Source organism: Equus przewalskii, chromosome 16 (genome assembly GCF_037783145.1).
Source record: "Equus przewalskii isolate Varuska chromosome 16, EquPr2, whole genome shotgun sequence".
NCBI classification, from domain to species: domain Eukaryota; kingdom Metazoa; phylum Chordata; class Mammalia; order Perissodactyla; family Equidae; genus Equus; species Equus przewalskii.
Window position 1 is genome coordinate 61838187 of NC_091846.1, and position 26220 is coordinate 61864406.

Consider the following 26220-nt stretch of genomic DNA (forward strand, 5'->3'; position numbering starts at 1 on the left):
GGCAAGAAGGAAAGAAAGCAGGAAGGCAGGAAGGAAGGAAGGAAGGAAGAGGGAAAGAAAAGTAAGAAATCACTTTGCCTCTTAAGGAAGGGGTAGCCTTCTTTCTCTCAGAAAATGAAACAGTACTTGTTTACTTGTCTGTCTCCCCACTCGGGCTGTGAATTCCTTGAGGGCGGAAAACGCTTTCTTCTTCACTTGTGTTTTCCTGTTGTCTAGCACAGAAGCTTGTACATGGTAGATGTTCAAGAATATGTGGTACATAAATGAATGAAGAAGTCGTGTTTCTTTTTTTGTCCTGACAAAAACGGTTAATGCTTTTACTTCTCCTTCCGCTTTGGGGTACTGCTTTTCTATTCAGGTTATTTCAACCTATCTGTTATATTTAGTGTGATAGAAAGTAAACAGACTCTGAAGCCAGATTGCTTGAGTTCAGATCCTGACTCCATTAAAGGCTGCTCACTCAATATTATTATTATTATCATCATTAATTTATTTTTTGCTTTCTCAACATCCCTTTCCAGTCTCGTTAAACTTGTCTTCATTATCCCACAAGCAAATCAAGTTACTATTTTTCTGTCTTTTTTCCTTTTGCTCTCATTTCCTGGAACATCTTTCTCTTTCTCTTCTATTTGTCCAAATTATATTTATTCTTCAAAGCCCTCACAGGTCCCTTCTCTTCAGTGGAAACTTCCCTGCTGCATCAAGACTTCTTTGAACCCGTAGGCACCCATTACAAAGATTAACATCCACGCTCGTTCTGTCATTTTCATTCCTGTGTCAGTCTTGCCTCCACAACTAGTCTATAATTTCTGCTAGGGTAGAAATTGTGTCTCTGCCTCTTCTGTGTAACACTAAACAGCCTGGTTCTCTATTCTACCTGTAACGTTAATGTTCGTACTTTATTGTTTTTCCTTTTGAAATTGTATTGATGGTAACATCTTATATGTTGCAAAACTTTTACATATATTAGTTACCCATCAACATCTAGAATAATATTTATATGAATAATTCTTAATGTAAAATTACACCATAAACAAAACATTTCAAAATGAGAGTTTCAAATAGACTTATTTGAAAGATAATAAATCAGAATAAAATTTTGAAATGATGTTAAGTTGTAAACATACAAAGCACATTTGAACATAGACCTTTACCAACAAACCGATGGTTGTAAGAAACTTCCTGAAGGAAGATTTATTTGTCATATAATTCAGACCAGATTTAGAAAACCTGAAATATTAAATTTCCGAGAAGCTTGTTTGAGTCCACAAAGGAAAACAGAAGATTGTACAGTATTCTTAAAATTGCACAAGATTGCTTTAAGCATTACAATTATTCAGTTTTTTTAAAGATATGTCAAAATAAAGACTGCTTAAGTTTCCAGACACAGTTTTCATGTCTCTCTCCCTAAATGGCTTGTGAAGCTAGGGTCTATCTTCTCCTCTAATGCCATCACCAGTACAAATATGCCAGGTTTCATTTTGATGTTCTTTAAGCTCAGTGACTGGGACCTTTCTTTCAGATGTCACCAGATCTCTAAGGTTCATTTTGTTAGAGAAAAATAAGATTAGTATTTGGCAGTAGTTTTTATGTGGATGATACTGGAGAGTTTCAGGGTTCTCTTTGGTCACAACCATTATGAATAAGAGCCATGGCCTGCCCTTCTCTGCAGAAGATTCCCCAGAGCTGTGGTGATCCATGCTGGGCTTGTCAAACAAACACATGTGAAAGACATACTGGAGAGACTGAATTCTAAGGTTGGACCTATGCCCTACAGTTGGGCATTTGAAGGTTTAAGTTTGCTAAGTTGGTTGTTTTGCCTCTATCATCCAGCTCCAGGCAGAAGACTCAGACCTCCTAATGTGTTAGGCCAAGTAAGACTTAAAAATTTTCCACCAAAACATCCAGGGGACTCTGGGTCTTCGTTAGGAGCCAAGAAGGTCCATCAGGCCTCAGCTGCCATGTAGCAAGGCCACCTGGTTCTGAATGAAGCACCCATCAGCATTGGGGAATCACTACTAGCCATAACTGTCATTAGAACACTCCTGCACGATAAAGGGTCCTGCAGAGCCGTATCCCACAGATACTGATACATTTTTAAAAATCGTACAAAGCTCTCAAACTTATAAGCATTTGTTTTTAAAAAAATGTGTATAATCTGCTTTGTTTCCTATGTGAAAGATTTATTGTTAGTATTGTCTGCTTTCTGCCAATTAAAATTTTCAAACAGCATAACTAATGTGACTCAATATTTATTGGAAATCTTTTAGTCTGTATACAGTTTTCTATATACTTGTCAGTATTCTTTTTTCATTAAACATTTCCATCTATTTTCCCAATAGAATTTAGTGAACTGAGAGCCAATATATTTTTCCCAGATGAGCAAACCACATTGGTTTAAAATAGAAGTTGTACATCTTGTCTATATATTATGTTCAACATTTTTTCCTGCATCAAATTGTGTCTCTCCCAGATGTTTATTTCTCATTTTGTGAAGGATTGTGAAGCTGGGTATTGCCACTTTTGAACAGTTGGTGGCTCCAATGCTTTGCAACTGTCTTGTAAGTGTGGCACCAAAATAAGATAGCTCTCTTTTAACTGTTCAATGCAAAATTTGAAACAAAAATGCATTTAAGTAAATATGGTATATTTAATCAGACACTAAAAGTTATATCAGATATGAATTCAGCAGAAAAGTTTTAATACAAACATGTAATTCAGACTGTGTAATATAGTGTGAATACATATTAGTATATTCACTAAGTGTACTTGAAGGATCGAAAGTATTTCTCTAGAAATACAATGTAAGCCACATACATAATTTACAATTTTCTAGTAGCCACATTTAAAAAGGAATGAAAAGAAATGGGTGAAATTACTATCAATAATAAATTTTATTTAACCCAATATACCTAAAATATTATCATTTCAACATGTAATCAATAGAAAAATTACTAAGGAGATATTTTACATTTTTTTTTCAGCACCAATGTGTATTTTATACTTAGAGCATACCTCAGTTTGAATTAGCCACACGTCAAGTGCTCCATAGCTGCATGTAGTTTGGTGGATATTGTGTTGTTGAGCTCAGGTCCAGAGTAAGTAAGGGCAACTCTTCCATTCAGATTAGGTGCATTCTGGGAATATTGGATGGAAAATATTTTTTGTAAATGAAATTCTGTATAGGAAATCTTATTTTTGCAATAATTTTTGTCCTAATTGCGGAGCTCTTTTCCAACAGAAAATCATTCAGGAGACTTGGCTCACAATTTTGATGAGCTAGGAATGAAACATGTGGCTTAACTAGTAGCATATTATTTTGTGTTATCGGCATTTCTAGAGATTTGCATTACTAAAGAATTTTTAGATTTCTCTAGAGCTATTGATCTCAATATTTTAGCCAGATTGTAAAATTTCCCGCGCGCTTGAATTCCGTTTCTAAATCTGCCCTTCCACATTTCTAGAGTTTAGCTTGCCGTATTCTTTTATTTGGCATTTGCAAAGTCTTTTCAGACTCTGTTGCTGTGTCACCTTTTACGGGCTGCTGTTATCATCTAGATTGTAAGGAACATGGCCTTTCGTAGAACGAGCTGGGTTTGAGTCTGGGTTGACCACTAATTAGTTGTGTGATCTTGAGCTAATTACATTCTCCTTGTGCTTCTGCTGACATCTAAAAAAATGCAGAGAATTGTAGAACCTGGCTTGTGAGCTGTGGTGAAGATTAAACAAGATATGTTAGTGCTAGTTATCTAATCTATAATAAACATCAGCTTGCACATGCCTTAGTTCAATGTTTAGATCTTGTAAAGTATACCAGTGTCCTCTCATCAATTCTATGGTATTTAGGAAAATAAAATAACTTGACACTACGCCTTAATTTTTTTATTGTAGAGTGAGGAATTTTATTCAAAATTGCTTCTTATTTACACAGATAACAATAAAATACAGTCTAGGTCAGTTTTCCTGAGTACAAAATAGGATATTCTGAATACTTCACAAGGAAAGTGCTGAGGAAGCACAACAACTGAAGTGCATGGCTATGGACAGTGTTTTGGAAAGTACGGTTTCAAATTAAATACGTAATTTTCTTATTTCTCCTCTGTGCTGTTTATTCTTCATTATCTAGGATCTATTCGGTTGCCAAGGAAAGCAAAAATTCAACTTTTTAAGTGTAATTGGTCTGTGTATCTACACAGCATATCTTCTGGATAATTATGGTGTGCTAGGTATTATGGTTGTTATATCAGAATTACTTAGAAAAAAGGAAGCATTTAAAACATTTGAGAATAGCAAATTGAGTCTGGGTCTTGATGAACCTTGACTTGCTACTTAAACACATAGAAATTACACATGCTTTTCAAGCTAGTCAAGAATATTTATTACTTCCTCAATTGTAAACTATCTTTCACATCAAAAAATCTAGAACATTTGGAAAAGTAAGTCATCTGTACCATCTGCTATAGTCTAATTCAGGAATAATGATCTAGAGAGGAAAAGGAAACAAAAACCTATAAATTGTAACAATTCTGAAAACGACTAGAAAAATATTTGTGAAATGATTAGTATCGTGAGTTTTTCAATTGATAAGCATTTGCCATCTGTGGCTACAACTGTTAGATGTATTTCTGGACAGTAAAAGTCTAGAATAAATCAGGAACTAGAAACATATTATGAAGGATATCATGTAGAATAACAAGATAACAGTGAGAATATGCCATATTCATGTTTTAATTCTCAATTCCATTAAAATATTCATGAATAGATTATATGTCTCCATTAAACAACTGTTTATTATGTACCTACAACGTGTAGGCGCCTGAGATCTTTTAACTAACTTCATTTCCTTATTATACATTTGGATCTCTTTTGTGTTTAACTACCATGTTCCTTGAAGAGATCAACTTATACATTGTAGCTCACAGAGGTATCTGCAGAATGAACGGGCTATGGGAAGTTGAAGCCGAAGGTAGTAAGAATGGTGAAGAGTAAATCCTGGAAAATTTCTGAATGGAGATCTGATGTAGTGATTGACCACATAGGATGCTAAAAGAGAAAGGAATATCAGTGACATAACACAATAAGCTGATACTGATTCAGTCTAAGATGTTATGATGAAAGGTGGTAAAACTGAATTGGCTAAGATGGTTTTCTTTTTCTCGATGATGAGAGCATTATTTGGAGAATAGGTGGCTGATGGATTCAGTTCTTGAATAAGTTTCTAGGAAAGTGAAGCAGGCAGCCAGTTAAGGATGAACGGACAGATTGTAAGCAGAAAACAGAGCCAAGACATTGTTTGATGGCAAATATTTTGTTGTGAGTCATAAATAGTTGGCTATGGAGCTCCCCCAAACAGGACTCCATAGCCTGGTAGGGCAGATAAATTCTGTGAGCACTTTCAAAGTTTATTTGATCCATGTTTTCTGCTTCTAATTAAAATCTCATGGTAAGGAAAAAAGTTTTAACTTTAACAGTTAAAGTATAGATTTTTCACTATGCAGACACTGCTACAGTTTTTATTTTGAGTCTTACAGATTAACCAGGAAGGTGAATGAGTAAAAATGTTAAAGTGATTTTTCTTTGATGAAATTTTAAAATTATTAGATATAGTATTTTATCCACAGTTGTTGTGAGAATCGGAAATGTAAAGTAAAGGGAACACTAGAGTTCGACGGCGCAAGTTGAGTCTCCTTCCCCATGCCTCAGTGAAAATTAACCAAAACCAAAAAATCCTCTCAACTTTTCATATTTCTACTTCTATTTTACTGAGTTCCTTTAAGTGTATGTGTGTATTGCGTAAGTATGTGTGTGTTTGCCTCTTACATGATTCCTGGATTAGAGTAGCTCATTTACAATGCATGCTATTTGGCCTTAAAACAAAATATTCATTTTGAAACTTTCTGGTTATTTGAGAACAGATGCTAATATTCTAAACCAACCACATCCCCTCTTGTGCTAAATGCTTTGAGGATACAAAAATGAACTCTTCATTGATTCTGTACACAAGGACTTCACTCTAGTGGAGGTGATAAATCAAGACATGAAGTATAATACCCAACAAGGAGGTGATAAATGACATACAAGAGGAACAAATGAAGTAATGGGAGACTTGAGGAGGGGATCACTGCTTTTGTATAAGGCAAACTGATTTCATGAACAGTGAGTATAATTTGAAGTATGTTTAAGGTCTGGGAATAAAGATCTAGAAACAAATATCTTAGTCAAAGGCACGAAGATGGGAAGAGAAAGTGATTCAGTTTGGCTTGAACAAAGTACATGTAAAAAGGAAGAGTGGAAAACAACTCTGAAGAGGTAGGTTAGGACTCAGCTCAAGAAGGATCTGGAATGGTAGGCTATGTAGTGGACGATGGTATGTCATTGAAGTATTTAATGAGCAGAGTGACAGTGGTAGGGCAACAGTTGTGAGCACAGGCAGATCAGACAGACCTACATTCTGGATCCAGTTCTGCTGCTCACTAGCTTTGTGACCTGATCAACTTATTTAACCTCTGAGCTTTGATTTCTTTCACCTGTGTAACAGAGACTATAATTGTACCTACAGGCTACCACATGGATTAAGTGAAAAAATGAGCATTAAACCACAGTCCCTGGCATATAGTAAGTGGTAAAAAAAAAAAAAGCTACTGTTGAGCCAGCTTTGATGGCCTAGTGGTCAAATTTTGGTGCTGTCACCACTTTGGTGGCCTGGGTTCATTTCCTGGTCACAGAACCACACCACCTGTCTGTCAGTTGCCATGCTGTGGCAGTGGCTCACCTAGAAGAACTAGAAGGACTTACAGCTAGAATATACAACCGTGCACTGGGGCTTTGAGGAGAAAACAAAATGCTACTGCTAATATTAGTAATGCTAATAAGTATAATAAGATAGTCTTGGCTTTAGCATTATGTAAAATCACTTTAATTTCTCAATTACCCAAATCATGAGGCAAAACCACCCACTGCCATTCTGTTGCAGAGCTAGACTTATTTTCTATGTTACCACTAAAATTGTCTATCTTGTTTTGATTTATATATATCTTGGTACTGTCTTTATATACTTGTAGAATATGAAAACTAAAAAATTAACTATGTGTGTAATTTTTTCAAATCCACCTAAATAGTGAGGATGTGTCTTAATTTATTTGAGCAATTAAAATGTTTTGTTTGTTGTTTTTCAAGAGCCCTTTTTAAAACCCAAAAACATTAAAATAAAATTTATAGAATTTCATAGTTTTAAGAGATGTAACAGATGTTTCAGCTTAGCCCCTCTGGAGAAACTGGAAGCTCTGAGAGGCTTGGTGACTTGTTCAAGGTAACAGAACATTAAAGAGGAAGGAAAATTTCGATTAGGTCCAGGGGCTGATGATTCTCCCTCCTCATTATCTTACTTTTTTTTTAGTAATGTGATTAAAAGTGATTTTCTTTCTAAGAAACTTAACACAGAAAATACTGCAAAGAAACTTATGAGAATTCTCTGGTCAAGCAATAATAAATTAACAGAGACAATATTTTATTTTGCTTATAGCATTATCCCAATTAGCATACAAACAGCATAAAAATGTCAGTAACACTTATTCTTTAGTCCCTTTGGCCCTTTTTAAATAGTTGTTAACCTCTCTGACTCCCCAGCAAACAAGTTACTGGAGGGGAGGGGAGTCCTTAGGCCTTGAGGACAGGAGCTAGGGGCCTGGGGAGCAGACGAAGTCACAGGGAAGAAGGGCAGAGCCCCTCTCTGAGCATTTTTAATAATATAAAGGGCCTGATGTGCTTCCACTTAACTACTGCCCCATTGAGTTAGGCTCTTGAAATTGCATTAAGACATGTTAATCAATTTGGATATAAAGACTCATATTTAATAAAAATTTACTGAGCTGCAAAATGGGCAGTCATAAGCTCCCATTAAATATCTGAAAATCTCTTGTGATGGGAACGTGAGGCAGGTGCTAACCTTCCTTTCAGAAGCCCCCCTTTCTTCCACCAATCTTTCAGTATACTTCCTTTCCTTCCTCTAATGTTGGGGAATGTAGATTTTTTTTTTTCTAGGAAAGGGTGGAATTTTATTTGTGTAAGATGCTTATTTTGGGGTTGCAACTGCAGATTTGGAAAATACTTGAAACTATAAAAAAGAAAAGAATGAGCCAGAAATAACCAGTTAGTATATTTTTATCATTCCTTTTTCTATGCAGTTTTTACTACAGTTGCAATCATATTCTGTATACATTTTTAATCTTAGTTTTCCCATCCAACATTCCTGATATTATTTTACACTTTTAAAGTATACTTTTTATTGACTACATAACATTCTATCATATGAAGATGTGATACGTGGAGTGAATGAGAGTGAGGACACGAGTCTATGCTTTCCAAACCCTATGATTTTTAACATTCCCCTTTAGATACAATGACTTATCATAAGAAGATATTTGTGCTGCACTTTAAAATTTCTATTTGGTTAAACTGCATTTTGAAATATTCGGAAGGACGTATGTTAAGCAATTACACAAGAAAAACAACTTTCTTTTTGCACTTCGTGCCCTGTGAAGCCATTGTAGCCTTTCTTTGTACCCTGTGATCAGGGCAGCCATAACCCGTTGTGGTCCTGGTTTGTTGTGCGTTTGTCTATCCTTCTGAATTGTACAGTTTTTGAAGGCAGGGGCTACATGTGATTCAGCTCTTCATCCCTAGTTCTGTACTTGGATCAGAGCCTGGCTTGCAGGTGCTTTGATGTTTGAATGAATCAATGAAATGATTCACGGCATACTGAATGTTGATAAAGAAGTCAGTGGGTTTGGTCTGAATGAGTGGTTTAGGTAAGGCTTTTTGGATTTTGACGGAACACTCACTGTGTTGAATGTGTGGACAGAGGTGGTATTGGAGATCTAGTATGATTGTTTCTCCAGATTTTTTCTACATAACATCCGAGAAGTGAGAATAAGAAATAACAAATTCAGGGAATGTGTTTTGAATTCTGAAATCTGTGATGTAACTTTTTTTCTCTTCTGAGAGAGGCATAAGCTAATTGGGGAAAGCCAAGGCACTGTTTAAAAATGTATGTTACTTTATGATTGTAGAGAAAGCTTCTTAAAGTATCATTTTGGATTATTTATTTGGATTACAAAAGATAAAGCAGGCTGATGGAATCTGTGTACTGTAGATATTTCTCTGCAGAATATTTATGTTTTACTCTTCATAAAGAGCAATAGAGATCATTCTATGTTTAGTTGCCATAGTTAGTATGCCATGGACCAAGTAATCAATATTTAGATTTGCATAGCACATGTTATGCTCAATAGATATTTGTCGAGTGAATGGAATGATTTATATTTGAAAGTGAATAATGAGTATTGGTATGGTTTTAGTTTAAAATAATGCTTTTATAAACATAATAATTATTTTCCTAGGTTACTAGCTAATCTTTCTTGCATTAAGACTAATTCTATGGCTATTAGATCAGTAAACAATATGACTTAAAATTGGTAATTTAAATCTAGCTATCTACTCTCAAATTTCTGAAGAGAAAATATCAGCCATATTATCATTGTTAAGTTATCATCAGTCAGGCTTCATAATCGTACTCAAGTGGAATGAATCGGAACGTAATCATTCACTCCTATTAATTTATTTTCTAATAAGGCAGTATACATCTAATTGGTCAGCCTTTCAAGATGCTACACCTGGCCTTTCTTTCAAGCACTGATTCAGCACACATTTACTGGCTTCCTGGATCCTGTGGGGAATCTGGAGCAGCTTAAGATTATTTTAGGGAAACAAAGCATGACCACATGATAACTTAAATAGTGATATATAACTGATCAACAAATAATAATTGGCACAATTACATGCTATAGGAATCCAGAACTGGGAAATAATAATGTAAGTTGTGAGGCTGGAAAAGTCTTCATGATGAATGAGAAACGAGCTTTTAAAGAAAGAGAGGAGGAAGTAATTCTAGATTTAACTGATGCTTAAGAGTAGAAGTGAAAAGGGTATATTTTGGGGAGGGCAAATGGAGGATTTCTCTCCCTCTGGAAGAAACAGAGGGTTTCATGTAGGAAGGATAGTAGATTTAGAACAAAATGAAGGGTGTTCACTAAGTCTAAATATTGAGCTTGCATAAGAATTCTGTGAGAATTACTCTGGATCCCAAGCCGAGAATCCACTTTTGGATAAAGCCCAGGAATCTGCATTCTAATACTCCAGCTTAATGTGATGCAGGTATTCCCTGAACTATACACGAAGAAACACAAGGGGAGGTGCTAGAATCTGCTTTGCCATCAATTAATAACTCTTTTGAATAACTTTTTTGAACTGTTTGAATAGGCCTGATACAAACTGACTGAACCTGGGCAAAGGATGTAGGATGATTTAGTTAGGAAGAGACTGTAGGGGATGAGCCCTCATTGGGAAGTAATGCAATCAACAGGTAATTTAGGGAGAAAGGGTGGGCAGTTGGAATGAAAAAGATGAATATGAGGGATAGTTGGATAAATTGGCAAGTCTTATAATGTATATTACATAGAGACATTAGAGGAGAGAGAGGCTGCAAAATATTCTGGGTTAGCAAGGATGATTTTATTAATAAAATCAATAGACCTGAGGGTCTTGTGTTTGTTAAATTAGTAAGGAAATCAATGGATCAAGGAGAGTGTGAACTGGGGAGAAGATGATACGGTCCCTTTGGTAAAAAAAGAGTTTGAGATAATGGGAGGATACCCGAATTAAAAAGCAGAAGAGGTAGGTGAGAGGGCAGACCTGGAGGGAAAATCCTGTAAATACTTAGCACAGATGCCAGAAGTGAAAGCATGGGAACCAACAAGCCCTTAGTACTCATTTCCTAGGACTGCCATAACCAATTACCACAAACTTAGTGGCTTAACAAAAGAGAATATTTTTTCTCTCATAGTTCAAGAGGCCAGAAGTCTGAAATTATGGCATTGGCAGGCTTGGTTTCTTCCGGAGGCTCTGAGGGAGAAACCATCCCATGCCTCTCTTCCAGCTTTAGGTGGTCGTCAGCAATCCTTGGCGTTCCTTGGGTTGTAGCTGCATCACTCCAATCTCTGCTTCCATCTTCACATCACCTTTGTCTCTGTCTCTGTGTCCTCTCCTCTTCTCATAAGGACACCAGGCATTGGATTAAGGGCTCACCCTAAACGGAGGATGATTTCATGTGGAGATGCTTAATTACATGTGTGAAGAACCTATTTGCAAACTAATTCACATTCTGATGCTCTAGGTGGATATGAATTTGGGGGGCACACTATTTACCCAGTATACCCTCTTAGGAATGGTATGTAGAAAAAGAAGAGCAAGTCCTAAGGTGTAAGCCTTGGGAAATGCTGATCATAAGGAGACAAGAGAAAGGGGAGAAATAGACAAAAGAATAGAGAAAGAAATGCTGGAGAGCCAGGAGAAGAAAGGACAGCGCACGGTCAGGAAAGCTGAAGGGGTTAGAGACTTCAAGAAAGGTTCAGCAGATATATGCACACAATTGGCCACTAGGTTTTGGACTAATGTGATTTATGAACATCAGGAGAACAGTTACAAGATCGTTTGAGAATATGGGCAAAAAAAGGAGAGTGAGGAAAGACTAGGATGATATATAGGAAACAGATCAGATGGAGGTTTTTTCCCCCCAAGAGAGGAAAGTTCACTTGAATACAATTCTCCTACAGGAGCAGAAAGTTGGCAATTATGCAAAAACTGTCCGGACACATCCAGAGAAAGGATTGTTCTCTCTTCTCACAAAATCTGGATCAAGAAGAGAATTCAAAAGTGGTCAGAACAAGGGATTTCTCCCTTCTGCTGGAGAGCATGAGATGCTTGTACCTTTTCATATGCAAATATGAAGAATTAGGTTGAAGGCTAATTACATCGCAAAGACATTTCTAAAGTAATACCACATCTAGGGATAGTTAATAAGGCCTGTACATGGACCTTATTTATAAATAGCAAAGATTAAACATATGATAAAAGGAATCTTCAGATGGAACAATTAAAGATCAATTATGACGATGGTACCCAGCAGTGAAAGCCTCTGGAAGAACTTCCTACTTGTTAATCAAAGATAATTATCAATTATGAGGCCTTATCATTAGTAGAGTATCTACACTTTGCATCTTAAAAAGCTGATGATAATTAGTCTCCACTTTTTGCTCTAAGTGCTTATTATATTCGGAGAGGAGTGGCTCTTTCCTTTTAAAAATGACTTAGCTCATGACCTTGGACAACTTAGACTCTCCTGTCCCTACACTGAGTTGAGATAAGACTCATTTTTTAACATTACTCAAAAAATAATTTGATAGGTGCTTAAGCGCTAAATAATATGAAGAAACCATACTATGAATATGTGGAGGGCAAAAGATTTTAGTTTTGAATGGTTGTTGGTGTAGAGGAGCAGGTTTATTATCCTAATTACATCTAGGATGTAACTGATAGATCAGGAATTAATGACAGTTATTTTTCCAATGGAGAAGAATAATAATGTCTATTGAGTGATTATGTGAGCCAAGAATTGTACAAAATACTTCATATATATTGTCCTATTTAACCCTATCGATAACATTATATCACAGTTATTGTATTTTCCCCTCATTTTACATTCAAGGAAAGAAAGTGTCAAAGTTGTTTAACTTGTCCAAAATGACGCAGATAATGAATAATTATTCTGGAGAATATTTGATGTGTAGTATTAAAACTCATCTTATCTGAAAATATTAATATTTAAGATATTTTAACATCAGAAGTCACAGGAAAACAATTAGGAAAATAACTCTGATTCTTGATTAAATAACTAATTTGGTAGTAACACTAAACTTTTAAGACATCCACCTCACATTTTTATGATAAAAAGTAAATGAAAAGAAGTGAAGCAGACATCACAGATTTATTGAAAGTCAAATACTGGATGATGCAATGATCCATACATAACTTTAGTTGGGAAGTTACAACCTGGTTTTAAAGGTGTTTATTGATACTATTCTATCAGATATTTTCCACTTTGAAAGTAATAGAAAAACCTAGCAATTAAGTTGAAGTTAAAAGGTTAAATGCTGCTTAAAAAAATAATCAAAGAATTCTGAGAGAGATAATAAAGGACACATGAGAATGTCAAACTTATGGGGGACAAATTCATTCAGTAAAGTTGAGGAATGCCCCTGGTATGTGGTCACGCACTGCTCGGAGGGAGGGTCAGGCGGGTATGGCAGGCTCACTTGACCTCACAAGGCTCATAGTCTGGCAGATAAACTTTTGTTTAGTTCTCACATTAAACAACCAGCAATTAACAGGCATAAAGTTTTTTTTTTGCTTCGGTTAATTTCTGGAAAACAGTATTTAAGGAGGAATATTATGTATTCCGTAAAGAAACAACTGAATTCATTTGTTAATGTAATTGTCTTTCCTTAAAATATTGTTATAGTTAAAGATGGAGCTGAAGGTTACATGTGAATTTTGCTCTATTTGGAAACCAAAAATAGTTGGGGTCATATTAGTTGGTGCAAAATCTACATTTGAAAATGAGAGAAATTTATATTGTATTCATTTCCATTATAATGTTATTTACATGTGTAGAGTATATCATGACTTTGAAGGACTGTTTTCACATTCTTAGATATGGATTAGGAGAAAATTACTTGAAATTTAGTTTCATAAACTCATTGATTGTTCTCAGTTTTTTAGTGTCTTTTCTAATACTTTCATCCTCATTTAGCGAGCAAATAATATTTTTATTTCTCGGTAAATTTTATGAAAGAAATAAAATGTCTTTCATTAGAAATTACAAGTACAAAACCTGTAAAATTAAATACAGTATGAAATACTTTTGAAATTTTCACACAAGAACAGTTTATCTAATGCTTTTTGTGAAATAGTTACATTCTTTCCTTGAAGCATAATTACTATGAGACAATGGCATAAATGCATCTAAAATATTTAAAAACCATTGACAAATGTATACTGGTAATTACGAGGATTTTCAAAGTGAAAATATACCTTAACAGTAGATAGATATTTTTAGGAAGTGTTTGCTTGCAAATGTGTTTGCTGATCAAAGTTTCCCACTGATTTCCATGTAAATTTCAACTTGGTGTCTGGTTGTGAATATTTGATGGAATGCTGACTTTGCTGTGAGTTCTCTCCCTCAGGCAGCCTTTATTTCAGCCGTTACTCTCTTGATCTGAGGAGACATGAGAAGAGACTCCCTCAATTTCCTTCTGATTACTTGGTGGCAGAAATCTGTTACTAGGGTCCGCAAGGACTGACCTCCAATTTGGCTCCCTTTAATAGGGCAGCTGGGGAACAGAGCCTGCTTTGAGAGAGATAGAAGGTAGGGGAAGACTAAAGTCAGGATGTTTTGGGGAAATAGCACTTGAGTGAAGATATTCTTGCTCTAACCACCTCCTATTCACACCATTGATGAAAGAGGGACCCCCCCACCCCACAATTAATATGAGATGGCCAAACATATGACACCGGAAAGATGAGATTTACAGCAGTTTATTGGTCGCATACACTCACAGTCCTCACAGGAAGGAGGACACCATGTGCCATGCAGGGCTCATGGGGGATGCAGTTGGGAGCAGAGTGAACCAGCAGGGGCTGTGTGAGGAAGACTTCGTAGTGACAAGAGAGTTGGGTGATCCTTGGTTCCCACGGAAGGATGTGATTTGACTTGTTTGATAATTTCATGAGCTGGTAGGGAGGAAAGGAAACTGGCTAGGTTGATGATAAGGTGGGAAGGAGCTGGTCTGGCTGATAGGGGAGCTAGCTAGGAAGGGAGCCTTTTCCACTGGGTGGAGGGCGTATCTGGCAAGAGCAGAATTTACAGCTAGGTCTTTGGGACTCCAAGAGGCTCAAAGATGTCAAGGCAGTGCATGGAATTTTAGTCTTTACAATACACTTCTCATGATTAAAAGTTTAGTGGAGGCAGGACGGAGGAGGAAGTAGTACCTCTGCCAGCTGCTGAGGGAGGTCCTGTCGGGCTGGGGTGAGAGTCACTGCAGGTTGCTGGGCCACTATCACGATGAGGTCCAGCTGGCTGTCCTCAAGGAATAGTAGTAAGTAGCAGGGTTTCTACCCATATGTGATAGCTTGAGTCAAGGCACCACAGAACAGGAATCTGGTTTGTCAGAGGTAGGAGAGTGTAGTGGCTTAAGGGAGTGCAGAAGCTGGCATGCCTGGCTTACATTTGGGCTCTTATCAGATCTGTGGCTTCTGGAAGGTTATTTAATCTCTTTGTACTTCTGTTTCCTCATTAGTAGTAGAATAGTAACTGTCTTATGGAGTGGTTGAAATGTTAAATAATATCTGTAAGCACTTAATAAATATTAGCTATTATTATTGATTGGGTACGGAAGTTACCCCAACCACCTTCTCAGGGTGACTTAGCCTAAAGCAGTAGTCAGGGATGAGGACAATATGATATCGTTAAGATCACCTAAACCTTGGGGCCAGCCTGGTGGTGCAGCAGTTAAGTGCACATGTTCCGCTTTGGCGGCCCGCGGTTCCCGGGTTGGAATCCTGGGTGCGGACATGGCACTGTTTGACAAGCCATGCTGTGGCAGGCATCCCACATATAAAGTAGAGGAAGATGGGCACCGATGTTAGCTTGGGGCCAGTCTTCCTCAGCAAAAAGAGGAGGATTGGCAGCAGATGTTAGCTCACGACTAATCTTCCTCAAAAAAAAAAAAAATCACCTAAACCGCACTGAATGTCTTTATTTCTCTTTACAAAGTTTTGAATTGATACACTGTAAACAGTTACTTAGAAGCTTTGCACTTAGAAAATTACTAAGGTGTATTTTAAATAATGACCATTTAGAGATTCTCCTATCTAAGAGTATTGCTATTTTGAAAGCAAGACACTGTGCCTATTACATAAAAGGCATTCAGTGAGTGTTTACTGAATAACTTCGGAAAAAATGAGGCATTATTACTATCAAATTATGGAACACCTCCCTAGCTTTATCTGTAATATTTACAGGTAGATTGAACAGAAGATTAGTTATAGTACAGTGTGTAGAGTTGCTCTAGAATGATCATATAGAAGGCACTTTGCTATTGTATGCTGGTTGGAAGAAGGACACTTGTCTTGAAGCTTCACGTCATGGTCAGCACCTACTGTTTGTTTGGGTGGCTGGCATAGGGATACCGATGGGCGAAGAAGCCCTGCCAAGCCACGTCTACTGTGGGAGCAGGAGGGAACAGAGGTAGAAACAAAATATTTATTTTTAGTGAATAGTAATGTATTCTTCCTGTCCTTCTCATAGATATGGCTGACTTCCAAGCAGTCTTCCTAGGCTTGGTGGCTAGAGAAGAAGAAATTCATGAGGAAGCGTTTCCCCCCTGCCCCCCAGAATACAGATATGAAGCTTTGCTTGAAGTCCTTGAATTTAAAAGCAGCTAATTTTTTCAATTCTCATTTATTAAGAGATCTTCTTAAGAAGAAAAATCTAGTATTCATGGAATGGATGTCAAAAGCCCAGTGAGCACTATGTCACTGAAGAAGTCTCTCAGCCATTGCCCTGCAATGGTTTTAAAGCAAGCAATCCCCTGTGGAAAGTGCTGCCTTTGATATCAAAGGGTCATTACAAGTCCCATGACACTTAACTAAGATTTAAAATTATTCATCTCTACCTCTTGGCAAGGGTTCAAATTTGAGATTGAATTTCCTTTAAGTGGTTAAGGCATTTATAGTCCCCCCTGCATGATGCTTTTAGGTAGTTTTGTTTTACTGGAGGAGTGCTGTCTTCAGGAGACTGCAGATGAAGAGACACTTGTCACTTACAGGCTTAGTGTTGTCACATTTAGAAAATTCACCTGGTCCTTTGGTTTATGTGTTCTAATGCATTCCTTTTGTAAATTGTAAATTGACAAAATTCCTTTATCATTTTAAAATTGCTTAAAGTCTTCGTTTTTCTATCTTCCTTGTGAGAAACTCCCTGAGCACTCTTACCTTAGTAGTTCTTTGTGAAATGTTTTAAAGAAATTCCAGAAGTGGTAATACTCAGACGGGCCCTGTAGATACAAAGTGCTGAAGCAAAATATGATGCTAAAGTGTGATAAGAGAATAAACTGGACTTCGCTGTGATAATCAGGGTGTGATAAGGTTTGAGTGCAATTCTTCTGAATTTTTAAATTCTTTCAGAAAACGTAGTTAATGTCACAGAAAAATGTTCCAAAGCAGTAACATAAAGCAATTTTTAAAAAGTAACTTCTCATGTACACTCTTTTAAAATGTGGTAAGTGCTATCAAGTCTCTTAGTTGGGATCTTTAACTATATATAGTTTTTGCCTTTCGTATTGTGCCCAGATCCCATTTTATGTAATTTGAATACAAATTCCTATGTATTGAGGACCTTGATTCATAGGTTCCATTCATTTTAGTTCCAGTTGGTGTTTGTCATCCCTTTTCTCCTGTCAGCCTCTTCATACATTCGCTCTTCTTTTCATCACACTGTTGTTCCCAAGAATGGACTGGGGTTCATTTTATTTATTTGTTTCTTCGCTCCAGGCAGCGCGGCTCTGATCTCTGTCCAGCGTGGGCTCGGCATTGACAGCAGCTGGCGGGTGCGGCTCTGGGCAACGGCGCCGGGGGCGTGGCATGGAGGGGGCGTGGCCTGGCGGCGGGGCGGGGCTTGACTGGGGGCGGGGCGGGGTTTGCCCGCGGAGCGCGGCGGGCGGGCGCGTCTCAGGTTGGCAGCTTCTAGCCGAGCCGGCGGCGACGGCTGCGGTGGCCAGAGCCAGATGCTCGCGGACTCCGTTCGGCCCCAGCCGTTCTTCTTGTCCGCGCAGCGCCAGCTTCCTCGCCCGAGAGGGAGACCCGGCGGCGCTCTGCCCGAGGACCCTGGTGTCTCAGCCTCAGGGTTCCTCCGGTGAAAGCCAAGCGCTCCCAGGTGAAGCCAGCATCCCAGAGCGGTCCCGGAACGCCCGCCGCCAGTTCGCACCTCTTGGGAACCTCGACCGCTGAGCCTTTTCCAGCGCCTGCACCGCGGGGCGCGCGGGGAGAGTGGGGTCCACAGCCAGGGAAGGGGGGACCAGGACATCGATGATGGATGCACGGACCTGGCGCGTGGGCTGTCGCTGTCTCCTCCTTCTGGCTCTCGTCGGGTCTACCCGAAGCGAGGGCGTGCAGAGCTGCGAAGAAGTTCGGAAAGTTTTCCAGTGGCGCCTCGCGGGAGCTGTCAAGGGGCTGCCGGATTCGCCGCGGCCAGGTAAGGCGCGGCTGGCAGGCGCGGGGCAGTGCGCCTGGGCGCGGGCCGGGGTGTCCTGAGGGCCGGCCCTGCGCAACCCAGGCTCGGGGGTGCTCCTTCGTGGGAAGATGACCTTTCAGGCTCTCCGGCCGTGCAAAGTGAACCCGGGGGAGGCCTTGGGGAAGCTTGGTGTGAACATCCCGAGCGCGGCGCAGCTCCGGGGACTCCCTGCCTGTGCCTGCGGCTAAGCCGAGCTCTGGCCGTTTGCTTCCCGCCGGGCGCTTAGCCTCGGCGATGCGTTGGAAGAGGCCAGGAAAGCTGCCAGCTGGGGACGGTGCGCCCTGCCCGCCTTCTCTTCCGAGTGGGAATTTCTCCAGGGCCCCGCCGGGGGGCCTCGGTTTGCTGCTTTCTCGTCTGGTGGACGGAGTTGGGTTGGTCTCTCCAAGTTTGATACTAAAACCGCATCCCTGCGTTATCCTTTTTTGTTGGAGAACGGTGCACTGACGAGGGCAGCCGGTCTCCTCTGTGGTTAAGACTCGGACCCCGTACACCCACCCACACTGGCGTGGCCCTCAGCCTCCCTTCCGCGCCCTGGCACCAAGCCCTTTTTGCTGGAACCTGGACTACCCTGTGTGTCGCTCGGAACCAGCGGGTAGTTTCCACACCTGAAAGGTGTGTCGGCAACAGGCAATCACACTAAATGTATTAGGGAGCCACTTAACGCGGATGAAATGTGCGGGGGATCGAAGGGGAAAGAGTACAGTGAGTGGGTCCAGTGTAGAGTCCGCTTCCCGTCGGCGCCTCTTGCCCGCGCCATTCCCCCTGCTCCCCGCCCCACAGCGCAGGTGTCCCTCTGCGGGCGGGAGTTCCCGTTGCCCTGCGGTCTGGAAGAACGGGTCTGCGTTGTCAAACGCTGTAGCAGGTGTCTGGAGCTAAGCTCTTACTGAAGCAATTCACCCTGACTAGGAAGCCAACGCGGAGGAATGCTGTAAGCTTATTGGTTGAACAAAGAACTTGTGAAGGTGGCCTGGGTGTAAAATCCATCCTTTGCCCGAGTTTTTAGGGTGAGGAGACTTGCTCTTAGTACTATGGGGCTGTAGGTATTTTGTTTGATTGCTTTGCTCGTTGTGGACTCAGTTCTCAAGTCATCCCACAAGGAAAATCTGGGCGTTTGGGAACACTGAGTCCATTTTGGTTTACATGACCAGGCTTTTAAACAAACACAGGAAAATTTATTTGAATACCTATTCGGCTCTAGTTGCTTTTTCTATGCTACTTGAAACAACATAGTTGATATTCTCAGTGTAGGGCAATTCTTCTGTCCTCAAACAATAGTACCCCCTTATAAACCTGTTTCCTTATTTTGGTGCATTCTTTTCATTAAAAAAGAAACTTGACTTATCAGTAGTTAATACCACTAAAGCGGGTGTGTGTGTTGGGGAGAGGGATGCAGAGAGGGCGTTGAGCTGGGAAATCCTCACCTCCATTATTACATTTTGCCCCAAATGTCATAATTTTGGCTACCTTCGGGGAATATTGACAGCTCCCCAGTAAGGCCTTGATTTCACCACCTCTCATATCACTATTTCTGGTACCTGCTGCGTGCAACTCATTGACTAAAAGGTGTTACATTTCTGGAACCTTGTGTATGCCATGTCTTCTGAAGAGGAACTTCCCAGAGTATCAATCACTGGCATAGCATTTTACCAGGATGTAAGGGGACACTGAAGCTCTGCCCTAGAGAGAAGGAAATGGTTGTACTTATTTGCATTTGATACACATGAGACACAAAAAGAGCCAGGATGGCAAGCACCTACTTTTCTAGAATATTCTGGATTGTTTCCCCACTGCTGGTACTTTCCTTTTTCTGTGGCCTAACCGAATGTCGGAGGAATCACAACAGCCCCTCCTGAAGGGGCCTGGCAGGACTGCACTCTTAGAGACGTCACTGGTGCTGGTGAAAAGAAGTGCTAAATTCTTTTCATATTTACCTTAAGAAAAAGTCACATGAAAGTATTATTCTGAATTAGAATCCCCCAATAAACGGCATTTGCAGATGAATTTGATATAATTCTGAATTTTTCTTTTCTCTGTACTGTCATTGTTTTATTTGAGTAATTAAATGTGATATTAAACTGTTTCTGTTGACATTGATGTTTCTCTTCTTCCCATTGAAAAATCTCATTCCCAAACCCACAATACCACACACTCCATAAATGCTTTTGTTTTTGTATTTATCTATGATTTATAATATTTAGCTTGATAATGTATAGTAGTTGGCTATCTTGTTTTCTAAAATTATCCTCAATCTCAAGAGAGAACATAGTCAATAGCTAAGTAGTCATCCTCACATCAGAGTACAAATATTAATATTCTTTATAACAAATGTGTGTATTTAGCACATAGGCTTTCATTGACTAAAACTAATACATTTAAATTTGCTATTTGTTTTCTTTAAAAGTTTGTTTTTTTAGTCCTTTCTTGCGTTTCTTGTCCACAAGTGGTTAATTTCTGAGATGTCTAGCCAAAATGCCATTTTTATAATATAAGCAGGTAGAATAACTTTTTACAGTTTATTCCTACCTTTGTGACATTTATGTCTTCTGAAAATGATGTTACCCAACTTGAAATTAATAAAATGGTGAGAACAGCCATGTAAGCTGTTTCTCAGATTCCCCTCACTTTTGTTCTCTTCCCTGCTCCAATTCTTTTAAGCCCGTTGAGCTCCTAAGGATGTTTGGATGAGAAATGTAAAAAAGGAGAGAAGGTGTAAATGTGATTAGAATTTCAGATTTCCCTGTGTTCTGATTTTATTTCCTAAGTAGTAGTCAAGGTGCCCTTTGCTCTTGTTTATTTTATTCAGAAAAGAACTGTTAGGGAAAGTGTCTTTTAAAGGTCCTTTTATTTTTATTTTATTTATTGGGCAGGAAGGATACTGCTTTCCCATTGAAATTCTCTTCACACATGCATTAGTATTTCCTTTTTTAAAGAAAATAATTTAGAAAGGAGAAGCTTATAAAAAAATCCAAGACTACATTCAGATAATTTATATTCCAACTAGTTTTTAAAATGTGGATGTTCCTTGATACAGAGAGAAGTTTGTGAAAGATAACTTTTTTTGATAGCTTTTGGCTATAAATGGGATAATAAAAATAAACTTGATGTGGTAAAATGAGATTCTAATACTATTGGACACTTTAAGTACTGCTCTATAGTTTTCTTTTTTTAAGTGCTTTCTTTATAATTGATTTTTATAATCACTTCAAGGACAGTGTTTTTTCATTCTCATACCTAAGATCTACCTGGTAACCTCAGAGTTTGGAATTATGGACATCAGGGTTTCAGAATTTGGTTTGGCCACCTGTAGCTCTGTGTTCTAGGTTACTCATTTATCCTCTTTGAAATTCTGTTTCCTCATCTGTAAAATGGAATATTTGCTCTTAAAGGATTGTTACTTAAATGAGATGCAATAATATATGTATGTAAAATAGCACAGATCCAGGCACATAGTAAGTGCTCAAAAATGTGTTACTGTCATTACAGTTTTTATTTGGGGTCTTGATTTTTTTTGTGAGGAAGATTGTCTCTGAGCTAACATCAGTGCCCATCTTCCTCTATTTTGTATGTGGGATGCAGCCACAGCATGGCTTGATAAGCGGTGCATAGGTCTGTGCCCAAGATCAGGCTGCAAACTGTGAACTTAACAATTATGCCACTGGGCTGGCCCCTTGGGCTCTTGATTTTAACTGGACTTGGCCTTTAAGGGTGAAATTTTAATTTTAAATCTCTATATATCAGAAGATTTTTTTAAAATAATAACTAGTTTTTTTTAAAGTCAAATAATTGTTTCTAAAATTGGGAAATACGTTTTTACCTGAAATGGTATTTATTAGGTTATGGTTAATATTTTTTTTCTTTTCATGAACTAATGGAACTCTAAGAAACATATGAGGCTGCTCCACTGCTGGCAGCAGCACCCACCACCACTGCCTCTACTGCCACTGCCACCATTCCACTGTCTGTGTTCAGGGAGATGGCATAGTACATACAAGGTGGTTAAGGGATTCACATAATTGGATGACTGGTGGCCATAGTCACTCATTGACAGTAATCTCAAATTGGGACTCTTGTTTCTCATGGACTAGCTCCTTTTGCTGCTTGAGTTTTGAAGTTCCAAAGCCATGAAAGGGACCCATCATCTGATGTTGGGGCAGAATGTTCATATCAGAATTGTCCTGTGTTGAAGCCCACCAGCCAGCCAAGAACCCCCAGAAACAAACCTATAGTCAAACAAATTAGCTTCCTTTTGCTTGCTACAGTGAGGGAGATCGCACCCCACAAGAGCTACAGGTGTCTTGGTAAAAGACAGTTAGAGGGGCTTTTTATAGGATTAGGGCTTGTGCTGGATAGTTATCAGGAGAGTTTAATGAAGCAGGGCAATTGAGGAATTGGGTGTCTTTGTAATTTATCTACGTGTTAGGAAGATTAAGGTGGGGGTGGCTGTCGATAATGAAGAAGCAGTAGTCACTCTTGGTCAAAAGAGGGGCATGTTTAGTCATTTTTGTGGTTGCGGAGTGTCCTTGTGGTTATCCTGTGGCACCACAGGTCTCAAGTGGTTTTGTCTCATCATTGTTTTTTTATTCTGTGCTTGTTGTCTGTGTTGAGTTGTAAACATCAAGACCTAGTTCCAGTGTCAGGGCAGCTTGACACTTTCCCCTCTGGAAAATCCAGTGTGTGCTTTGATGTCTAAGATAATCATGTGTTTCATTTTTATCCTGGGTTTTCTTAAAGCTTAATGATAGGGAAGCCAGTATAATTTTCTACTTTGGGTCCAAGAGTATGACTGTCCCTCAGGGGCCTGAGTTGTACTAATCACACCCTATTCCCTCAATTTACTAACAAATATAAGTGTTGTGTGTGTGTCTTCATCTTCCGTCCATCCCACAATGTTAGTTCCTTTTTGCCAAGTGTCCAACATCCTATATTTGTATAATTGGCTTTAGCAAGGGTGCAGTTTGGGGAACTTAAGAATAGCATTTTATAATTATTCCACCCTCCCCTCAACCATGTTTCCAGCTTGTCGAGACTTTCTGGGGTGTGGATTTTTGTCTTGTCTGTGTGTGTGTTTGTTTGTGTCTGTGTATATATAATTTGCTTTCCAGATTTGATAAGAACACCTTCTAAGTCTATAACATTTTTATCATTCATTGGCGTAAGACCTAGAGCAGCATTCCAACAACCAGTTGCCTCTCCTGAATAGATGCGTTCAAGTGGTCACTGATTTCTTCAAGAAGCCACAAATTCTTTTGTTAAAATGGAGTCATCAGAGACTTCAATCATATGAGTTGTTGAAATAGATTGTCTGCAAATGTGCTACCTGGTCTACTTGGTTAAGTAACAGTAGCAGTTAATTTTAATAGAGCATAGCCATTTTCCATATCTGTCTTTCTTTTATAAAAGCCTGAACTTCAACTAGAAGAAAAGACAAGACTCATTGTGCTCTCAATTCTCCCACTTTTCAGCTTTAGCAATTTCAAATTTCACTAATGATACTGCTAAAATTATCCTAAAATTATTAGTCTTGTTCTATGAATCACAATAAATAGACAGCTTTTGATTAGCCATATCAGGTTCACATATGGCTGCCATGTAAGTTAAATGTGGAATGCACTTTTATAGAAAGAAAATGAGATTTTGTACTTTCATGTTTCTATGAAAGAATACACATTCTCTTGAAAATTTAACGTACTGAAAATAATTTTACCATCCAGAAAAAGCCACCAGTGACCCTTTGCATTATCTTTTCAATACCCTCATCAATCCTCTGCTAAGCACATAAACATTTTTTGAAAGAATGTAGAATCACTTCATCTTTCTTTGTGACTAATTATGACAGATCAGTATTTCTCATGACATTAAACATCCTTCTAAGCAATTTTTTTTAGTGACTGTAGAGTATTTCACTGAATCACTGAACCATAAATTGAATTCTCCTTTGTTGTTGGAAATATAGGTTTCCAATATTCACTGTCATTAAGTCCCATAGCTAAGGACAGGAAAGGGTAAATGTGCTGACTCTTACCCCACCCACAGCTTTGCACATGCTCTATAGTCATTCTCCGTTAGGGTTTTTCAGTGTCAGCACCATTGCCCTTTGGGGCTGGATAATTCTTTGTTGTGTGGGGGATGGAGAGGGTGCTGTCTTGTGCTGGTAGGATGTTAGAAGCCTCCCTGACCTTCACCCACTAGACGCCAGTAGCATTATTCTCCTCTTCCCAGCCTTGACAAGCAAAACGTCTCCAGACATTGCTGAATGTCCCATGGGAGGCAAGATTGTCCTGGTTGAGAACCACTGGCATAAACCATCCAACTTATGTTCTCGATATCTCTCTCTCTCTCACTCTCTCTCTCTCTCTCTCTCTCTCTCTCACTCTCACTCACTCTCTCACTCTCTCACTCTCTCACTCTCTCACTCTCTCTCTCTCTCACACACACACACACACACACACACATCATATGGCGGGCTTGTTTGCATGCTTCAGGTCTCAGCTTAAATGTCAGCCCTTCAGAGAGGCCTTTCTCAAGGTTCACCGAACTATGTTCCCTCAGTTATTTCTGTAGAATTCCTTTTGTTTCTTTCATGGCACTTACCATGGTGCCATATTTCTTCTCTTGCTACTTACTGTTGATCTTTCACCACTGGATTGTGTGCATGATGAGAACAGAGAACATGTCTACCAGGGCCAGTTTCACAGGCATGGGACTTGCGCAGTCACACAGGGTCCCACACTCAGAAGGGCCCCATGCTTAGTTTAATGTTCTGCCATCACCATCTTGAAGTCTGAGCAAAGAGTCCTGCATTTTCTTTTGCATCGGGCCCTGGAAATTATGTAGCCAGTCCTGTTGTGTACCTTGCTCACTGTAGTATACTTGGTGCCTAGAATAGTGCCTGGCACAGAATAAGAGCTGAATTATTTGTTGAGTAATTTAGTAAAGCTTCCAGGAGCATCTTACTACATCTTTGGAACCTCTCTAGAATTCTGAAGTTAAACTCCAAAAGTCAGTCCAGGATATTGAACATCCAAGATTCTGCTATCAATATACGATGACATTTTTTATGCTTTATGATGTTATATAAATGGGTTAAAGATTGGCCCCTGTGTTTTTTACTTCTTCACAGCAGATTGGGACCGTTAGCCCCAAGCCCGCCAGTGCCAAACTCAGTTGTTTACATATCCAGTTGCTTTAAGTTTAGCTCCAGTAAGCATATTTTTAGGCATTTGGAGCCTACCTGCTTTGCATACCCCACAAAACTGCACCTAACGTCTGCTAGCCATAGCTAACACAAACTCTGGGGCTGTAAAAGACCCCAAGGTGCTGCTGCCCTTGGAAGCTCTCTGACTCAGAGACTTGCCATCTTGCTGCTGAGTGATATCACCTAAACAGGTGAGCCCCTCTCCAATTCCCGTCTCTCCTGGCAGTTCCCTTGCCTTCTATCTCTTCTGGGGGGTGGTCCTCACCACTGTCTCTGGAAGGTCTCTGCTGTGAGGGACATCCACTTTCATGGAACCTGTCAAAGTGCCACCCAAATAAAGTGTGCTGTATCACACTGCCGTCTTGATGTCCTGTCTTTTTCTTGTTCAGCCCTGAAATCCTCAAACTCATCACATATAGATCAATGCTTGTTATTTCTAGTGTAACGGAGGAACTCAGAGCAGCAGTACCGATTTTAAATCTATTTCTTTCCCTCTACTAGACTATAGACTACTTGAGAGCAGGATCTGTGATAGATTTATCATTTTGTTCTGTGATTAGGCCCAAATTAATAAATAAATGTTGATTTGTAGAATTAATCTTATATGTATAGTTGCCTCATAGGCTCAATTTATTGTGTTTAGTTATATTTTCTATGCTTAATTTTAATAGAATGAGAACTGTAGAAGGTGAAGTGTTAAAAAATATGATCTGATCCGGGCTCAGTTGTGTTGTTGAATAAATGGTTTTTGTGGTTTTAATATTTTTTTGTGTAACTCTGC

At 39.1% G+C, this 26220-nt stretch overlaps 1 protein-coding gene across 6 annotated transcripts in view; it reads left to right on the forward strand.

The window, feature by feature from the left end:
* The first annotated feature begins 17595 nt into the window (after positions 1 to 17595).
* GPC5 (glypican 5) overlaps positions 17596 to 26220 on the forward strand; it is a 1274636-nt gene continuing 1266011 nt past the window's right edge. For all 6 annotated transcript variants that reach the window (XR_011528200.1, XM_070579052.1, XM_070579056.1 and 3 more), the window contains exon 1: positions 17596 to 18205. Coding sequence is in view for 5 of the 6 variants with exons in the window: in XM_070579052.1 (XP_070435153.1) it covers positions 18040 to 18205 (166 nt within the window). In the remaining variant the exon portion in view is untranslated. The remainder of the gene's footprint in view (positions 18206 to 26220) is intronic.